This window comes from Salvelinus namaycush, chromosome 10 (genome assembly GCF_016432855.1).
Source record: "Salvelinus namaycush isolate Seneca chromosome 10, SaNama_1.0, whole genome shotgun sequence".
NCBI classification, from domain to species: Eukaryota; Metazoa; Chordata; class Actinopteri; order Salmoniformes; family Salmonidae; genus Salvelinus; species Salvelinus namaycush.
The window spans coordinates 17,688,308-17,706,746 of NC_052316.1; the positions used below are offsets into that span (position 1 = coordinate 17,688,308).

The following is an 18,439-nucleotide window of genomic DNA, read 5'->3' on the forward strand; positions in this document are numbered from 1 at the left end:
CAGAGATTGACAGTTGTACAGGTGACAAGACAACTTAAAGATTAGATACCAAAAGGTTGATTATACAAAAAAGGGTGTGGCTCATAGTAACAGAATTGACAAAACTTTTATTGAAATAAATACAAAATTAACAAATAAAGGAATGTGAGAAACTCAAACTATGTCTGCAACACTTGACTGTCTTTTTACATATAGTCTGTTGTAGAGAAAACATGATACTTCTCATTTGGTGAGAAGTATCATGAATATAACAAGTATCCTGAATATAACAAAATGATAATCAAATAGCCATTTTGTTAAACTGACCTAAACTAAAATTGGATTTAGAAGGTACACCCTTCAAAGTTTGTTCTCAGAATTATCAAAAGTGAGGTATTCTCCATTGACTTAGAGTTTCTTCTTTCTGCCATTTAAAAGAATGTGACAGTTCCCGTCAACCAAGATTGTGTGGATCCCAGGGCCAGATAATACAGCATCTAGATTAATCTCATACCCATCATTGGCACTGTCCCAGTAAAAGATCAAAAGCAGAATACGAAGAAAAAATGATCAGCAATAAAATAATTGCACAATCATATGCTTTAAAAATATAGGACCATATCACATTCGCTAATTTTAAATAACTTTGACCGATCATTCATAGAATTCTCATTTCAGAGTGCTCAATCAATTTATATTTAGAATCATTACCATATAGGAGCAATTAACAATTTGTCTCTGGAAATAAATGGCCATATGCACATTTAAAAAGTGGTAAGTACTTTTCATATACAAATGTTTATTGTATAGTATTTGTCACAATTCTCCCAAGCAGTGACAGAACAGTGTGAGAAACTTATGGACCGTCACACTAAAGGTTGTGGCAGATAAAGCCATTTCTGTGCCCCCTTTTTTTTTTTTACCAGTTCCAACAGGCACTGCCAGATGTCCAGTTGCTTTTTGTGGGGTCCCACTGTGGAGGGTGCAGGCAATCACCAGAAAATGTATTGGTCTAATCTAATTTCTGGCAGCTATGACAACTGACAAGGCGACACCTCCGATGGCTACAGCCGTGGCACCGAACAGCCATTTCCAGCTGACACCCTGGGGACAAAAGAAAAGAAAAATGTGAGGCTTTATGTTGACTTGGAAGACTGTTTCATCACTTTGACATACATTCAAAAAGGTAAGACATCCATGTACACCTCGAAACATATATTTCTGATCCCCAGCTGGGTTCAAATAACATTTTATGCTAGCATCAGTTTGTTGACATGAGCAGGTTAAGCCTCATGTGAGGACTGTCTCACCCATGATGACCTGGCCTGGTGTTTCTGCATGCCATCGCTGCCTGGGTTGCCTAGCATCTTCTTGTACATGGCCTGCTCTGCGCCTTTCTGCTCCGAGTGCTTCTTCACCAGCCTGGAGAGTTCTGAGTGGATGGTCTACCCCAGGAGACAGCAAAGTGTGAGAATAAGCTGCAGGCGTACTACTCTACCCCCTTCCCACAGCCTGTGTATATAAAAACACATTCACTGATGACAACCCATTCCCAATGCCTCATGGCATCATTTATGCACCATAATAGTCAGGTGTTCTGTTAACTGCAGGTGGCTTGATTATTAGCAATTGATGTCATTGTAAAATGAATATTCGTGCCAATACAAATCCAGCCAACAAAAGGGTAGTAAGTTAACAGCTTCCCTGCATGAGCAAGCCCCTTCATATCAAGTCTTAGTCATTTTTCTCAAGGGTTTGTGAGTGGGAAATTTAGAACATTTTCACAGTACTGGCCAAAATGTCCATTACAGCTTCCAAGGAGCTACTTACAGGCACTGTGTTGTGGACAGAGGGGGGTAGAGAGTTTGGGTAAGTCTCTGCTCTTAGGGTCTCATCTCCCACTGCTGCTAAGATTAAATGGGTGCTTCACAATATCAGGTTTCTACAGGGCATTCCCATGTTCAAATCAGCCAATACTTCTGGTCATGTACACAACAGTAATGTTTGAGGACAGAAATTACATAACTGCTGCAGTTCTTGTCATCTTTCCCCATTTTACAAAAACTTTTGTATTGAGAAGATAAAGGCAAATTGTGTTAATTAAATGAATCAATTCAGACAAGAAAACGATAACATCCATAAAAAATATAAAGTAGGGAGTGGACCACAATTTTTGCATCTAAATATGCAATCTTCTAATCTAGACCATTGAGATTCTACTTGCAATGGTTTACTGCTCCTAATCTAAAACACTTCAGCAAAAACACCACCATAAACATTCCCAGGCAGCCACACTTGAGATGGTGTAACCAACTCTGTGGTGCACCCTGCAGCCCAGTCCAGAATGCAAGAGCTTGTCTAATGCTAATAGAAAATGTCAACATATGAACAACTACCAGCCCAACACACTCATGCACTACATTAGTGTCCAAGAAGAAGAAAAAGACTGTATGGGACAATTGTACAAGGCATTCTGTCAGAGCATGATTTCACATTGGTGTGTGGGACTGAAAAAATACAGGGGCGGCAGGAGTGAGTGGGGGGGGGGGGGGGGCATGAGTGTTAAGTATTAACATGCAGCTGGTCCAAGTAGCAAACGCGCTGTGGTTCGCTCTGTCAGATTTCCCTGTGCAGGGAGCAACATGTCTAAGCAATGCTTAGATATCACCTGGGCATCGATAAACCAACCTATTTACAGCAACAACACGAAATCAGATCCACCAAAATGATGAGTCTGCAGTCCACCTGGTTTCCTTCATCACCAATATTAGAGAATGTGGCACCACCTGGTGGATGTCAGAAAGAACTGCAAAAACATGTGGTCCTGAGAATTTGTTTTCATTCCACATCTTTCTAAATAATGATTTTGTGAATGTTGAGTGCAGTACCTTGTTGCTTGGTTCCAACTTCAGGGCCATCTTCAAATTCCTTATAGCGTCAGCATATTCTCCTTGCAAGGCCAATACCTACAGATACAGAAGTCCATGGTGATGCTTTCAGACATGCACACTCAAATACATTCAGTTGTGTGATACCTACCTTGCCTTTGCGGAATAGGGCTTTGATGTTGTCTGGCTGGTGGGCCAGCACTGAAACACAGGACCGTAGTGCTGCTTCGTAGTGATCCAACTTGAGCTGGGCAGCTGCCATGTTGTTTAGACACTTCACCTTAATGTCCATCAGCTCCTCCTCTTCCTCTGGGCTAATGTCCACTGAAACAGCAGTCACACACACACCATCAGTTGGAGCCACATGACACAGTTTGATACGTGTCATTTCCGGTCACAACTTGCGACTTGTTTACGTGCTGCTGTGCGTTTTGTTGCTAACCTTACTTTGCTACCTGACAACGTTACGTTTTTTACTAACCGTTTATATTTTTAGTTTTTCCCCTCACTCAACTTTTCACTTCGGACGCTTTATCTGGACATGGTTCGTCAGGACCTCCACCAGCCGAAGCTAAGTAGTAACATTAACATGATGCCTTCTAATTGCAGTCGCAGTACTCATAATACACAGGAGAACGATCGCCTTACGGCGAGGATAGCTGTGCTGCAAGCCCAGCTTCAGACACAATCGTTAGGCAAGGGTAATGTCAGTGTAGGAAAGGATGAAACAGCGTCTGTGCCACCAGTAAGTACAGATAGTAGTATAAATCCCCTCGCACGGTCCCCGCAGCCGGACAACTTTCTCATGGCTTCTGGAGGGAAATGCTGTAGGAATGCTCAACCGGTGTCGCTCATTCAGCCGACAAACTTTCAACCGGTTCTCCCCATTAAGCAGCGGGTCGGAGTCAGAGGCCGAGCCTTCTCTGGTCTCTACTCCTCCCGTTACGGGGTCTGAAGCCTCCCACCATTAGCTCTGACAAATTGAAAACCCTAGTCATTGGCGACTCCATTACCCGCAGTATTAGGACTTATAATGAATCATCCAGTGATCATACACTGTTGACCAGGGAGCAGGGCTACCGACGTTAAGGCTAATCTGAAGATGGTGCTGGCTAAAGCTAAAACTGGCGAGTGTAGAGAGTATAGGGATATTTTTATCCACGTCGGCACCAACGATGTTAGGATGAAACAGTCAGAGGTCACCAAGCGCAACATAGCTTCAGCGTGTAAATCAGCTAGAAAGATGCGTCGGCATCGAGTAATTGTCTCTGGCCCCCTCTCAGTTAGGGGGAGTGATGAGTTCTACAGCAGAGTCTCACAACTCAATCACTGGTTGAAAACTGTTTTCTGCCACTCCCAAAAGATAGAATTTGTAGATAATTGGCCCTCTTTCTGGGACTCACCCACAAACAGGACCAAGCCTGGCCTGTTGAGGAGTGACGGACTCCATCCTAGCCAGAGGGGTGCCCTCATCTCATCTACGAACATAGACAGGGCTCTAACTCCCCTAGCTCCACAATGAAATAGGATGCAGGCCAGGCAGCAGGCTGTTAGCCAGCCTACCAGCTTAGTGGAGTCTGCCACTAGCACAGTCAGTGTAGTCAGCTAGGCTATCCCCATTCAGACCGGTTTGTGCCTCGACCTAGGTTGGGCAAAACTAAACATGGCGGTGTTCGCCTTAGCAATCTCACTAGAGTAAAGACCTCCATTCCTGCCATTATTGAAAGAGATTGTGATACCTCACATCTCAAAATAGGGCTACTTAATGTTAGATACCTCACTTCCAAGGCAGTTATAGTCAATTAACTAATCACTGATCATAATCTTGATGTGATTGGCCTGACTGAAACCTGGTTTAAGCCTGATGAATTTACTGTGTTAAATGAGGCCTCACCTCCTGGTTACACTAGTGACCATATCCCCCGCGCATCCCGCAAAGGCGGAGGTGTTGCTAACATTTACGATAGCAAATTTCAATTTACAAAAAAAAAAAAAAGACGTTTTCGTCTTTTGAGCTTCTAGTCATGAGATCTATGCAGCCTACTCAATCACATTTTATAGCTACTGTTTACAGGCCTCCTGGGCCGTATACAGCGTTCCTCACTGAGTTCCCTGAATTCCTATCGGACCTTGTAGTCAGCAGATATAATTCTAATTTTTGGTGACTTTAATATTCACATGGGATAGTCCACAGACCCACTCCAAAAGGCTTTCAGAGCCATCATCAACTCAGTGGGTTTTGTCCAACATGTCTCCGGACCTACTCACTGCCACAGTCATACTCTGGACCTAGTTTTGTCCCATGGAATACATTTTGTGGATCTTAATGTTCTTCCAATACCCTAGATGTAGTCGCACCCCTAAAAACATTTGTCATAAGAAACTAGCTCCCTGGTATACAGAAAATACCCGAGCTCTGAAGCAAGCTTCCATAAAATTGGAACGGAAATGGCGCCACACCAAACTGGAAGTCTTCCAACTAGCTTGGAAAGACAGTACCGTGCAGTATCGAAGAGCCCTCACTGATGCTCGATCATCCTATTTTTCCAACTTAATTGAGGAAAAAAAGAACAATCCAAAATGTATTTTTGATACTGTCGCAAAGCTAACTAAAAAGCAGCATTCCCCAAGAGAGGATGGCTTTCACTTCAGCAGTAATAAATTAATGAACTTCTTTGAGGAAAAGATCATGATCATTAGAAAGCAAATTATGGACTCCTCTTTAAATCTGCATATTTCTCCAAAGATCAGTTGTCCTGAGTCTGCACAACTCTGCCAGGACCAATGGAGACACTCAAGTGCTTTAGTACTATATCTCGACACAATGATGAAAATAATCATGGCCTCTAAACCTTCAAGCTGCATACTGGACCCTATTCCAAATAAACTACTGAAAGAGCTGCTTCCTGTGCTTGGCCCTCCTATGTTGAACATAATAAATGGCTCTCTATCCACCGGATGTGTACCAAACGCACTAAAAGTGGCAGTAATAAAGCCTCTCTTGAAAAAGCCAAACCTTAACCCAGAAAATATAAAAAACTATCAGCCTATATTGAATCTCCCATTCCTCTCAACATAAAAAAAAAAAAAGCTGTTGCACAGCAACTCACTGCCTTCCTGAAGACAAACAATGTATACGAAATGCTTCAGTCTGGTTTTAGACCCCATCATAGCACTGAGACTGCACTTGTGAAGGTGGTAAATGACCTGAATGGTGTCAGACCGAGGCTCTGCATCTGTCCTCGTGCTCCTAGACCTTAGTGCTGCTTTTGATACCATCGATCACCACATTCTTTTGGAGAGATTGGAAACCCAAATTGGTCTACATGGACAAGTTCTGGCCTGGTTTAGATCTGTCGGAACGATATCAGTTCCTCTCTGTGAATGGTTTGTCCTCTGACAAATCAACTGTAAATTTCGGTATTCCTCAAGGTTCCGTTTTAGGACCACTATTGTTTTCACTATATATTTTACCTCTTGGAGATGTCATTCGAAAACATGTTGACTTTCACTGCTATGCAGATGACACAGCTGTACATTTCAATGAAACATGGTGAAGCCCCAAAATTTCCCTCGCTGGAAGCCTGTGTTTCAGACATAAGGAAGTGGATGGCTGCAAACTTTCTACTTTTATTAAACTCAAGACAAAACAGAGATGCTTGTTCTAGGTCCCAAGAAACAAAGAGATCTTCTGTTGAATCTGACCATCTTGATGGTTGTACAGTCGTCTCAAATGAAACTGAAGGACCTCAGTGTTACTCTGGACCCTGATCTCTCTTTTGACAAACATATCAAGACTGTTTCAAGGACAGCTTTTTTCCATTTACGTAACATTGCAAAAATCAGAAATTTTCTGTACAAAAATGATGCAGAACCCACCAAATAAACTTCAGTTAGTGCTAAATACGGCTGCTAGAATCCTGACTAGAACCCCAAAATTTGATCATATTATTCCAGTGCTAGCCTCCCTACACTGGCTTCCTGTTAAGGCAAGGGCTGATTTCAAGGTTTTACTGCTAAACTACAAAGCATTACATGGGCTTGCTCCTACCTATCTTTCCGATTTGGTCCTGCCGTACATACCTACACGTACACTATGGTCACAAGACGCAGGCCTCCTAATTGTCCCTAGAATTTCTAAGCAAACAGCTGGAGGCAGGGCTTCCTCCTATAGAACTCAATTTTTATGGAATGGTCTGCCTACCCATGTGAGAGACGCAGACTCGGTCTAGACTTTTAAGTCTTTATTGAATACTCATCTCTTCAGTAGGTCCTATGATTGAGTGTAGTCTGGCCCAGGAGTGTGAAGGTGAACGGAAAGGCACTGGAGCAACGAACTGCCCTTGCTGTCTCTGCCTGGCCGGTTCCCCTCTCTCCACTGGGATTCTCTGCCTCCAACCCTATTACAGGGGCTGAGTCACTGGCGCTCTTCCATGCCGTCCCTAGGAGGGGTGCGTCACTTGAGTCACTTATGTTGTCTTCCTGTCTGGGTTGGCGCCCCCCCTTGGGTTGTGCCGTGGCGGAGATCTTTGTGGGCTATACTCGGCCTTGTCTCAGGATGGTAAGCTGGTGGTTGAAGATATCCTTCGTGGTGTGGGGGCTGTGCTTTGGCAAAGTGGGTGGGGTTATATCCTGCCTGTTTGGCCCTGTCCGGGGGTATCATCGGATGGGCCCACAGTGTCTCCTGACCCTTCCTGTCTCAGCCTCCAGTATTTAATGTGTCAGGGGGCTAGGGTCAGTCTGTTATTTCTGGAGTATTTCTCCTGTCTTATCCGGTGTCCTGTGTGAATTTAAGTATGCTCTCTCTAATTCTCTCTCGGAGGACCTGAGCCCTCGGACCATGCCTCAGGACTACCTGACGACTCCATGCTGTCCCCAGTCCACCTGGCCGTGCTGTTGCTCCAGTTTCAACTGTTCTGCCTGCGGCTATGGAACCCTGACCTGTTCACTGTGATTACTATTATTTGACCATGCTGGTAATTTATGAACATTTGAACATCTTGGCCATGTTCTGTTATAATCTCCACCCGGCACAGCCAGAAGAGGACTGGCCACCCCTCATAGCCTGGTTCCGCTCTAGGTTTCTTCCTAGGTTTTTGCCTTTCTATGGAGTTTTTCCTAGCCACCGTGCTTCTACACCTGCATTGCTTGCTGTTTGGGGTTTTAGGCTAGGTTTCTGTACAGCACTTTGATATATCAGCTGATATAAGAAGGGCTATATAAATACATTTGATTAGTAAATTACAGGGAGTCTTGTGCCCAGGCCCCATCCAAAAACAGTGCTTTCGCAAATAACAAAAAAAATCTGTCACCACGGTCACCTTTAGAGCTGGACTCGGTGATCTGCAGGGCAAAGCCATAAGAGTTTACAGCGAAGGCGTAGTCTCCTCTCTGGTAGTAGACATTCCCCCTCTCCCTCTTCTGCCCAGCCAGGGCGACCCTCTCCTGGGGGGAGAGGAGCTCAAGGTCGAGGGCCTCAGTGGCATCCAGCAGCTGTACCTCCAGGGCCAGATCAGCACTGGGAAGCACCTCCGGGGCAAGGCTGCCAGTGGAGACAGTGGTGAAGGCCAGGGCAGGGAGCACACAATTAGAGAGCAAAGTCAGGTCGTGTACTATAAGCAGTGAGCTCAAGACAGCACCATTCCACTCACGGCTCTTTCTTAAAAAGGGAAGAGTGCTGAGGAGTTTAGCTCCCATTAAGAGGAACACAAGTTAACCCTTGTGTTGTCTTAAGTGTAAAAAAAAATATGACCCACCACTGTTTAACAGAGAAATCCCCCTGAATTATATTATTTCAACTTGAAATGTGATGACTTTTCCTATTGATCCCAACATTAGAAAAAGGGAAACATTGCCTCTGCTCATATTTCCATTAAAGCTGTACACCACCAGGGTACAAAGACTATCTTATGGTTATTTTTGACCCGGCAGTTCTAAAAATCATTTACACCACAAACACACACGGAATTTAGATTGTGTTAAATCAGTAGCACACAGACAAAACTAAAACGTTCTTGTGCATGATCTCCCCTCCACATGATTCAAGTTCACAGACAAAAAAAACTATTTCAGAGAAAATAAACATGGTTTACTAATGTGGAATGCAGTCAGAGGCTATAAAGGTGCTGCAGATGACAGTCCCCCCCAGTTCTCTCTTTGCTGAAGCCATAAGTGCACGTTTCAGTGCACAACAGGTCGTAGATATGATTTTTTCAGATGTCCAGGAGGAAGAAGAGAACAATGATTTAGAAGAGGTATCTGTAGAAGATAGGGAATAATACAACCCAGAGCACGATGCATCATCTTCAGATGAAGAAGAAATACCCAAGCTGAAGAGAATAGAAATAGAAAAATTAGAATAGAAAAATAACATGGCCATTGTTACCATATGACAACCAGGGCAGGATGGCAGCACAAAATGTCATAAGGCTGACACCAGGGCCCACAAGAGATGCAGTTGCCCATGCCCAGGACATCGCCTCAACATTCTACATGTTCATCACACCAGCCATCGAAAAAAATAAAAATCAGCCTGGAGATTACAGATGGAGGGTTCCCGTAAATATGGAGACAACTGGAAAAGGATGGATGAGATTGACCTGCGTGCCTACATAGGGCTGCTAATCTTAGCGGGTGTGTATAGGTCCCGAGGCGAGGCTACATGTAGTCTCTGCGATCCAGAGAGTGGAAGGGCGATTTTCCATGCCACTGAAAGTCTTTCACACTTTCTCAACAATGCTACGATTTGATAACCGTGAGTCAAGACCTGCAAGACGTGTGGGAGACAAACTGGCGGCCATAAGAGAGGTTTAGGAGAAGTTGGGGGAGCGTCTGCCATACATGTACAACCCTGGGCCTGCAGTAACAGTGGATGAGCAGCTGGTTTCATTCAGAGGTACATTTTTATTTTCATATCTGTAATGTAAGTGATTTTCACTGTTAATTGTATAATGTATTGCTGTAATATCATTGATTTATGTGATTAGTATCAGCGTCACAGAAAACAATCTCTTTTGTCAAAAGGTCAGTCCTTTCCAGCAGTATATGCCCAGCAAAGTACAGCATCAAGATATGGGTGGTCTGTGACACACAATCCAGCTACGCTTGGAAGATGCTAGTCTACACAGGGAAGCCAACCAGTGGAGGCCCGGAGAAGAACCAGGGGATGCGGGTTGTGCTTGATGTGACAGATGGACTGAGGGGGAACAATGTCACGTGTGACAATTTCATCACCTCTTATGAACTCAGCCAGCAGCTCCTGAAGAGGAAGATCACCATGATTGGCACAGTTAGGAAGAACAAGCCTGAGCTCCCCCCTGCACTCCTCGCAGCAAGGGGGAGAGAGGCCTTCTCATCAAAGTTCGCCTTCACCCCCACGCTAGTTTCTTACCTCCCAAAGAGGAACAAAAATGTGGTCCTCCTGAGCACACTGCACAAAACGGCTGAGATCAGTGATCGTGAGGACAGGAAGCCAGCCATCATCCTGGACTACAACCACAACAAAGGAGGCGTGGACAACCTGGACAAGGTGATTAGAACTTATAGCTGCAGGAGGATGACGACCAGAGGCCAGCGGGCAATCTTCCATAACATCATTGATGTGTCCTCATACAATGCCTTCGTGATATGGAACAAGATCAACCCTACCTGGATGCCTGACAAGCGGAACAAGAGGGTGTTGTTCTTGGAGCAGCTGGGAAAGACACTTGTAACTCCACAAATTCAAAGGAGGGAGCGCCTCCTTCGCACAGCAGCGCTTGTGAAAGCTGTTCAGGTGGCGAAATATTGTCCTGAGCCACCTGAGGCTGCAGCAGGCAAGATGAGGAGATGCCAATTCTGCCCACCAAAGAAGGACTGTAAAACAAATACTATGTGCTGCACATGTGAGAAATACATCTGCAAAGTCCATGCACACACACTTGCATACTGTCCTACATGTGCTAATTAGAGTTGATTGATATTCTTCACATTTTTGTTTTGTAGCTATTACCTTATTTTATTCTTATTTATTGTTTATACACCTTGTAGGTGGAGGAAATGGTTCCAAAAATGGGAGAAGACTAGTATTTTGTAGTCGAATTCCTCATTGTACAGTATATAAGAATATATCATTATGTTGCCAAAACAATTAGAGACTTTTATTTTCCCTTAAATAAAATGCATTCAAAACTACTTTCTGCACATTTCTGCTACTTTCTTAAGCTATACAAGTGCCATCTCTTGCAAAAAAAAAAATGTGTTTACACCTATGCAGTACCTTTAGCAATAATAATAAAAAACCTCTTATGACAGGTGTTGTAATAAAAACGAGTGGTGTCCACTAATTAAATGCAGTCTTTCTGCATTGTGAAAAGGGAAAACCCAGATATTCACAAAGTTTGTGATAAATGACAGGTTGTTTCTTCATGCTAAATAGATTTGGGGTTTAAAATTCAATTAAGCTGCTTTATTTTAGGGGTTTAGTGAAGGCGGGTCATTTTTTTGTCCCTTAGGACAAGGGGAGTATACAGAATGTTAAGACTACACAAGGGTTAATGATATCTACTCTGATGTCATGAAGCATAGCAAGCATTTCAGAGTTATCTTAGAATAGATGGCTTGTGGCAACAACGAGACATGCCAGTGAAACCACAAAGAACCAGCAAGCTTAAGAAACCCTCCATACCTCCCCAGGGCACCATATGCATATTTAGCGTCGGCTTGGACGAGGGCCTTCTCCCCCATTTCCATGAGCTGCACTGTGAGATCCAGAGCCTGCGAGAAAGCACACCAGAGTTAAAGCCTGATAGTTATACTTCTCATCTTAAATCAAAGATCAAAGTTGGAGGCATTGCTGGTGGATAAAAGCAACACTGAACATAAACATACATTTGTTCCATTTACATTTCTCATATCTACTCACATCACTGCATTGTATAGAATCAGATCAGATTTGCCTTCACTTAAAAGACTAAGTAGAATGTACCTGGATGACATCACCATCTCCCAGAGTGAAAGACAGCTCCGGTTGCTCTTCTACTAGAGTCCCATCAGCCAGTGAAGTCTTCAGGTGAATCACAACATTCTGGCCTTTTGTGGGCCTGCTGTCTGGCCCATTCCCTGCCCGCAGAACTTTCTTCCTTAGCTGGCCATTACCTGCAAATAGATAAGTGAGAATAAGCTTAACCAAATGGTGACGACTGTCAATACATTATCATTGTCTTTTCTTTGACCTATAGGAAATATAAAGGTCATTTTGCTACCTAGTATATCCATCCACTCATCTACTAGAGATGAAGGGCTAGCATGTTGGTCCTCTGCAGGCTCTTTTTTAGTCTTCTTCCCACCCCCAGCATCTTCCAAAGGAGGAGGGTCATCATCAATTTCATCATCATCCAACATCTCAAAGTCTTCCCCACTGTCCAGCAGCGAGGCTTTCCCTGACTTCTTCCCTGTTAGAATCACCTCTGGGTTATCACCAGCACCAGTCACATCCTCCTTGTCAGTCATCTGTTGAAATGTCAATGTGAGTTAGAAATACAGCAGAGAAAAGACAAGCATGTTTTGGTAAACAGCATAAACAGTGCCTTTCAAATAAAGGGGTGTTATTTGCTATACACACTGGAATTATACAGTGCACCTTGTTTAGAAAGAATGGATTGCTGTGGTTTGACCAGATTCCTCTATGATTCTGGGTCTGGTAACGTTAGCTCGTTACCATAACAGTGAAGACTCATTGCGTTTCTTAGAGAGAAAAACTCGAAAACAGCCAGTTAGCTAGCTTGCTACAGTAGCTAGTTTAGTCAATTAGCAATAAATGTAGTTAGCTAGCACTGTGCATAACTAGAGCCAATTACTAGTAGCTAGCTAGCACATTTCATAAGCAAGTTAGCATGAGCTATATAGCTAACTGTTCAAATTAAACTAGTATCAGTTATTTTAAATAATTTTGGTGATAATGTTCAGGATTTCAGTGGGTGTTTTGAGAACTTTGAGAAGTTTGTTGTTATGAGTTAGCTAGCGACCAAGCTTGCCTGTTAGAAGGCTAGTTAGTTAGTTGCTATCTTATACAAAATTACCCCTCTGTAATTGTGTCCTTCATGTTTATTTTAACGATGCTACAGTGAGTACCCTTACCTTATGATATGCTTGATAAAAGGACAGAATGCCTGATCGAAGTGTTTGTGACGATAGCTTGCTTTGCTTGATGCTTCTGTCATGCGATGGCAGACTCTTCCTGAGTTCACCTTGGGCCTAAACCAATAACCAAATTTAGCAGGCGTAGAAAGACTTGGCCTGACATCGTTCCTTTATTTCTATTGGCTCATCCTCTGTAAGCGATCACGCGATTGGTAGATCCAGGTGACAGTCAAACAGATTAATTGGCTGTTCAAACCAATGATATAAACCCTGGATTGCTGATGCTCTGCATTTGCAATTGAGAGCCACCAGCCACCATATCGAATCCCACAGTGAAGGTGTCATATTACCCGTAAAACCTAGCGGTCAAACAGGGAAATGGTTCCATGAATTTTTCCCATAGGGGATTTTAGAAACACTTAAATTAAGGGCTGTGTTTCACGTAGGCTTACCCTGGTTTTGATAACCAAAAATCGCTTTCGGACAGGGGGACTTTTATCAATATATTCGGCTCTATTTAATCTGATTCGCAAATGTTAATTAGCGTCAAAGTAGACATCATGCAAAACTACAAATCCACGCAAGCTCCTGCACGCCAGGACACCTTTGCTAACAGGTATTGAATTGCCAATTAAAAACTTGCACAAGACTGTTCATTTAAAGAAATGGTGCCAATTTATTCATTACTATGTTTAGCTAGCATTAGATAGTTAATCCAGAGTTTTTACCTTTACCTCGATTCAGCAGTCTCATCATGGCATTTGTAGTTCTTTATGATAGCCATATCAGCAGCTATTTACATATATATTTTTAAATGTTTATTTAACCAGGGAAGTCAGTTAAGAACAAATGTACAATGACAGCCTACCGGGGAACAGTGGTAGGCTTGTTCAGGGGCAGAACGACAGACTTTTACCTTGTCAGCTTGTCAGGGATTAGAGCCAGCAACCTTTCATTTACTGGCCCAACACTCTAACCACTAGGCTACCTGCCGCATTTCATTTTTTGGGGGGGTAAATACAGGTGAATATATTGATAAAAGTTACCTTGTCCTAGAGAGATTTACAGTTATCAAAACGTCACAACAGGTTAAGCCAACACGAAGAAGCAGTCCTCCATAGGAATGAATGGAATTCAACAGTATTTTAAATAAATCAAAATAAAGAACAAAATGTAATGTATTTAATAATGTTTGGTGTAGTGGGGACAATAACATTCGTATTTAACATTTATATTTGTTTTATATTTTTGTTTAGCACACATAATTTAAAAGTATGCATAAAGGTGTCTGTAATAGAATAAATGTGGCAAAAATAAAGGTAGACAATAATAAATGCATTTATAAACTGGGTGGTTTGAGCCGAGTGCTGATTGGCTGAGAGAGTATGACAAAACATTTTTTACTGCTCTAATTACATTGGTAACCAGTTTATAATAGCAATAAGGCACCTCGGGCGTTGTGATATATGGCCAATATACCACAGCTAAGGGTTGTGTCCATGTACTCCACATTGCGTCATGTGGTATATTGGCCATATACCACACCTCCTCGGGTCTTACTGCTTATAGCTTCTCAATTTTACAATCGTGGGGGAGTGCCAAGATGGAGGCGCGGCAGCTTCAAAACAGCACCCAGTCAGTCATCTAGTGTATATATAAATAATTGGTTCAAAAAAAATTGAATGAATTTATATGGTTGCCAAAAACATTGAAATAGGTTCAAACCACACATTTATTTATAATTTAGTAAATTATTATTACTGTCTTACGAGATACTTTGGGAGATTAATCACTTTTTATTCTCTTAATTGCTACATTAAGCTGTCATATTTTATGATGTCCTTGCAAAAGTTTGAAAAGCGTCAGGCTGTGTGAAGTGTCAATTAATAAAATAAATACACACTGATGATCAGATGTGCACAGAAAAAAGACTCGAACAACGAGGAAAAATCAAATTACATTTATTATTGATGCAGTTTCTTTTTTGATAAGCAAATTATCAGTTTTTCTTTCAGTCTAAAGAAACTTTACAATATAAAGAAACATACAAAGGACATATTTATTACCTACACAAGACACCTAACTCCCTAAGACAAGATCAGAACTATCCTACCATGAAATACAAAGCAAACCCAAGGGACAGACTGCTTCATATAGAATACTGCCATGTCGTCAGAAAGGACAATGAACGGTACAGGAGAATATTTATATCCCCTCCCCTTGACCCCTGCCCCACACAACCATCCCATCACCCGCAAATCTTCTAATGTTACAGTATTATACATCACAATAGAAGTACAGAGATGGCCAACAATTGTTATACACAGAGGACTGAGAGAGGATCAGTGAGAATCAATATATACAACGCTATTTCATCAGGAGTGAATAGCAAGGACACAGTTTTTCCGCATAAGCATTACTTTTGATCTATTCTTTAATTTAAAATGACATTAAGTATGTTTTCCTTTTTAAAGTTCTTAAATTGATAAAAATCCTTCATATTAAAAACTGTAATAATAGGTGGTCACATGTTTTAATGAGACGATGGCCTTTGAGTAGGCAATAACCATTCTTAGAAACCATTTGAGATTATTTCTATTGGTAATAGAAGACAAGGACAGAGTGAGGACGCTCCAATTGCAAGAATAAACAACATCATTGACATCATACATCCCCTTCACCGCCCTCTCTGTCCTTACAAGATAATAAAATGACACCTCAAACCCAGCTAAATGGATGACAGTTTATTTTCACATATGTATCCCGACCAGAAATAAGTGTTTAGGGTGCAGTTACTCTATGTTCACATGTTCAAGTAAATTTGCATGCATATTTCATTTTTACCACAATTTTGTTTTGGCCAATCAAAATGTCCAGCACATCGTCTCTTTATTATGAAAACATGGACAGTTCATTTATAATTTACTTTCAGCTGTATTCATTGGTAGTGACTGACATATCAAAACATGTCAATGATATCAAAATGCATTATACAGTATTTACAAAAAGGAAATTAAAGGAAAGGAGGGCTCAAGAGTGTGAGGATGGGGCTTGTAGAGGGCGGGTGGGGGACAGAGGGCTGTGTGCCAGTCAGTCTGCTAGAGGAACACTGGAGCTAGTCGTTCCTCAAAACAACTTACCCAGAAGATGTCCCTGTTCAGCTCTGAATCCAAGCTACTCCATAAAGTATCTGCCAACACTATAGCAAGGTCACTGGCAAAAGACCAATCACAGACAGAGGCCAGAATGATATTAAATAAGAACAGAAATATGTAGCTTGTTGAAAAATGACTTTTTGAAATAAACGGTATCTGCCACTTAACAGGTTAGAGAAGCACAACACATAAGCAAATCACATGAAAGTTTGAGGAACAGCCTTGGGTCAATTCATTCCTTAGGTGTACATATTCTATGGCCTTTTTTGCACACAATTTCTTGAATAGACTTCATAGAAATTAAAACAAAACAAAAAACTAGAATAAAAGACATTGTTTGACTCACAATTCAGTCCAACCAGGTGGAATTCTCTAATTTCTCAAAGTACATATTCAAGTGTGAGTAGGTTGACTAAAAGCTACTCGGTTCTATAGAGCACTCCTTTCTTGTAGCAGGAGAGTGAATTAAGCCACACCGTGCAGTCACTCCAGTCATTTCACACTCCCATCACCAGTGGTGCTACAGCCACCCCATACCCAGGATCTAGCAGCCCATGGACAGGCCCAGACCCACAGAGGGAACAGGTGGATGGGAGCTCTGTGGAGTTGGCCCCTCTCTAAACTATGGTTGCATGTGAGAGGGGTCAGACACCGGATCATAAGGATCTGTGAGTTCAACCCTAACTGGAAGGAAGCAGATAGAGGTTTGTACACCAACAACAACGACATGAAAACCGATAGAACGTGGCCTGTATGACATAATCAGTAAATAAAGATTGAGCCTCGAGATTGTATGCAGGGAAGCAATGCAGGACGAGAAGGATCCACTTTCAGGATTCACAGACAAGTTGTATATCAAAACAACAAATAAACAACCACAATACAAGCTAAATATGTTGTATTTACAGGCAAGAGCAAATCCATAGAAGAACATAGAGGGTCTGTAAAACCCTTTCTGTCTTTACTGAATTGGAAGGACACAGGTTGCAAGACAGAATAATACATGTTCAAAGCCACCTGAACTGAAAGTAGAATTAGCAATTGTCCAAATTACATTTGATCAGTCCATCTTTGCACAGTAATGCAACAAGCCTGAACAAACACTTATATACACTGACTCAACATTTTGGGAGGGGTACGTGTGACCAGACATGTAGAAGACTGACAGACTAGAGTACCAAAGGATAAAGAAGTTTATGATATCGCCTCCATTTTCACATTCACGTTTTGGGGAACTCCAGTGCTAACATGGATGGGAGTCTTAGGAAGGATCATTCCTGGATGAGTGATTTCAAGCAGGTGAACAGCTATTCTTGTACTCCTATCACACTCTGCTTGAGTGTTTACATTTTGGTGCCATGGTTTTCTGGTAGTAAAGACATTGGCTACAAGTTCTGCGAAGAACAGAACAGAGGTATGCGTAGGGTGTTGAGACAAATAAACAAACAAGAAACATCAAATACCTAAAATCATGTAAACAGAAGTGTCATTGTGCATTTTTTGAGTGTGTGCTTATTCTGTTGTCGATGTTGTTGAGATACAATGTGCCCTTAACAGGAAATGATAACTACATCATTACAACAATATCAATTATGAAAATGATATCATTATTATTAATAAAATAAACATATAATAAACTGTTCTTGCCCTAATGCATCACCAGTTAAGCTTTTCATTTCAAAACAAGGACACATTAACTGAATGAAGGTGAGCCTCAAACCTCGCAACTGCTGCATGCAAAAACAACATTTGAACAAACAAATAATAACATGATAAAGTAGAGTGGCGCCACCAGCCTTGATGCTGAGAGAACTGTTGCTGAGGAGGGTTCCTGCAGACAAGACAGCCAGAGTCCCCCACTCTCACTGTCCTGGGCCTGTGAGGAAACCAGGCAGACAGGGAGAGTCACTGAGCTGGCTCTTCCTGTGGCTCTGAGACTGTTTCCTGCTCAGAAGCCCCACTTTGCACACACTGGGATGGGTGATCTAGATGGGAGTCCTGCGCTCCAGTGACATCCCGGGGGAGGGGGGACTGCAAAACACAGCACGCCACCCGGGGGAGGGGGGGGGGGGGGGGGCAATGCAAGATGCAGTGGGGTGGGAGGGTAAGGGGGAGAGATAAAAAAGAAACAAAATAAAATAGAATAAAATAAAATAAAAAATAAATCACACACTCATCGTCATGTTGGGTGAATACTGCAAAGAGAGAAGAAGGGAAGGGGGGGAAATAGATGAGCCAATGCTATATTACACTGTTTATATGATGCTAATTCAACATGCAAGCAATAAGCAACTTCAC

The 18,439-nt window shown here is 42.2% G+C and overlaps 2 protein-coding genes across 4 annotated transcripts in view; both read right to left on the minus strand.

Moving 5' to 3' along the window:
- Positions 1–87: 87 nt before the first annotated feature.
- Positions 88–13,130, minus strand: LOC120054785 (peptidyl-prolyl cis-trans isomerase FKBP8-like). 3 transcript variants are annotated; one of them, XM_039002406.1, is made up of 9 exons: positions 12,984–13,127; positions 12,110–12,356; positions 11,833–12,002; positions 11,533–11,621; positions 8,189–8,409; positions 3,019–3,191; positions 2,868–2,945; positions 1,290–1,424; positions 88–1,083 (listed from the first exon to the last, which is right to left on the minus strand). In XM_039002406.1, the coding sequence occupies exons 2-9, from the start codon at positions 12,354–12,356 to the stop codon at positions 997–999; spliced, it is 1,200 nt and encodes a 399-aa protein (XP_038858334.1). In that variant the 5' UTR covers positions 12,984–13,127; the 3' UTR covers positions 88–996. The 3 variants fall into 3 exon arrangements, 2 of the variants coding, with proteins under 2 accessions (XP_038858334.1, XP_038858335.1); XR_005477639.1 differs by lacking the exon at positions 88–1,083 and adding an exon at positions 2,668–2,785 and having other exon boundaries at positions 1,313–1,424; positions 12,984–13,130; XM_039002407.1 differs by lacking the exon at positions 88–1,083 and having other exon boundaries at positions 1,307–1,491; positions 12,984–13,129.
- A 1,801-nt stretch (positions 13,131–14,931) lies between these two features.
- LOC120054786 (single-stranded DNA-binding protein 3) overlaps positions 14,932–18,439 on the minus strand; it is an 88,332-nt gene continuing 84,824 nt past the window's right edge. The window contains exon 18 of the mRNA XM_039002409.1: positions 14,932–18,336. Within this exon, the coding sequence (XP_038858337.1) occupies positions 18,307–18,336 (30 nt within the window). The 3' untranslated portion in view covers positions 14,932–18,306. The remainder of the gene's footprint in view (positions 18,337–18,439) is intronic.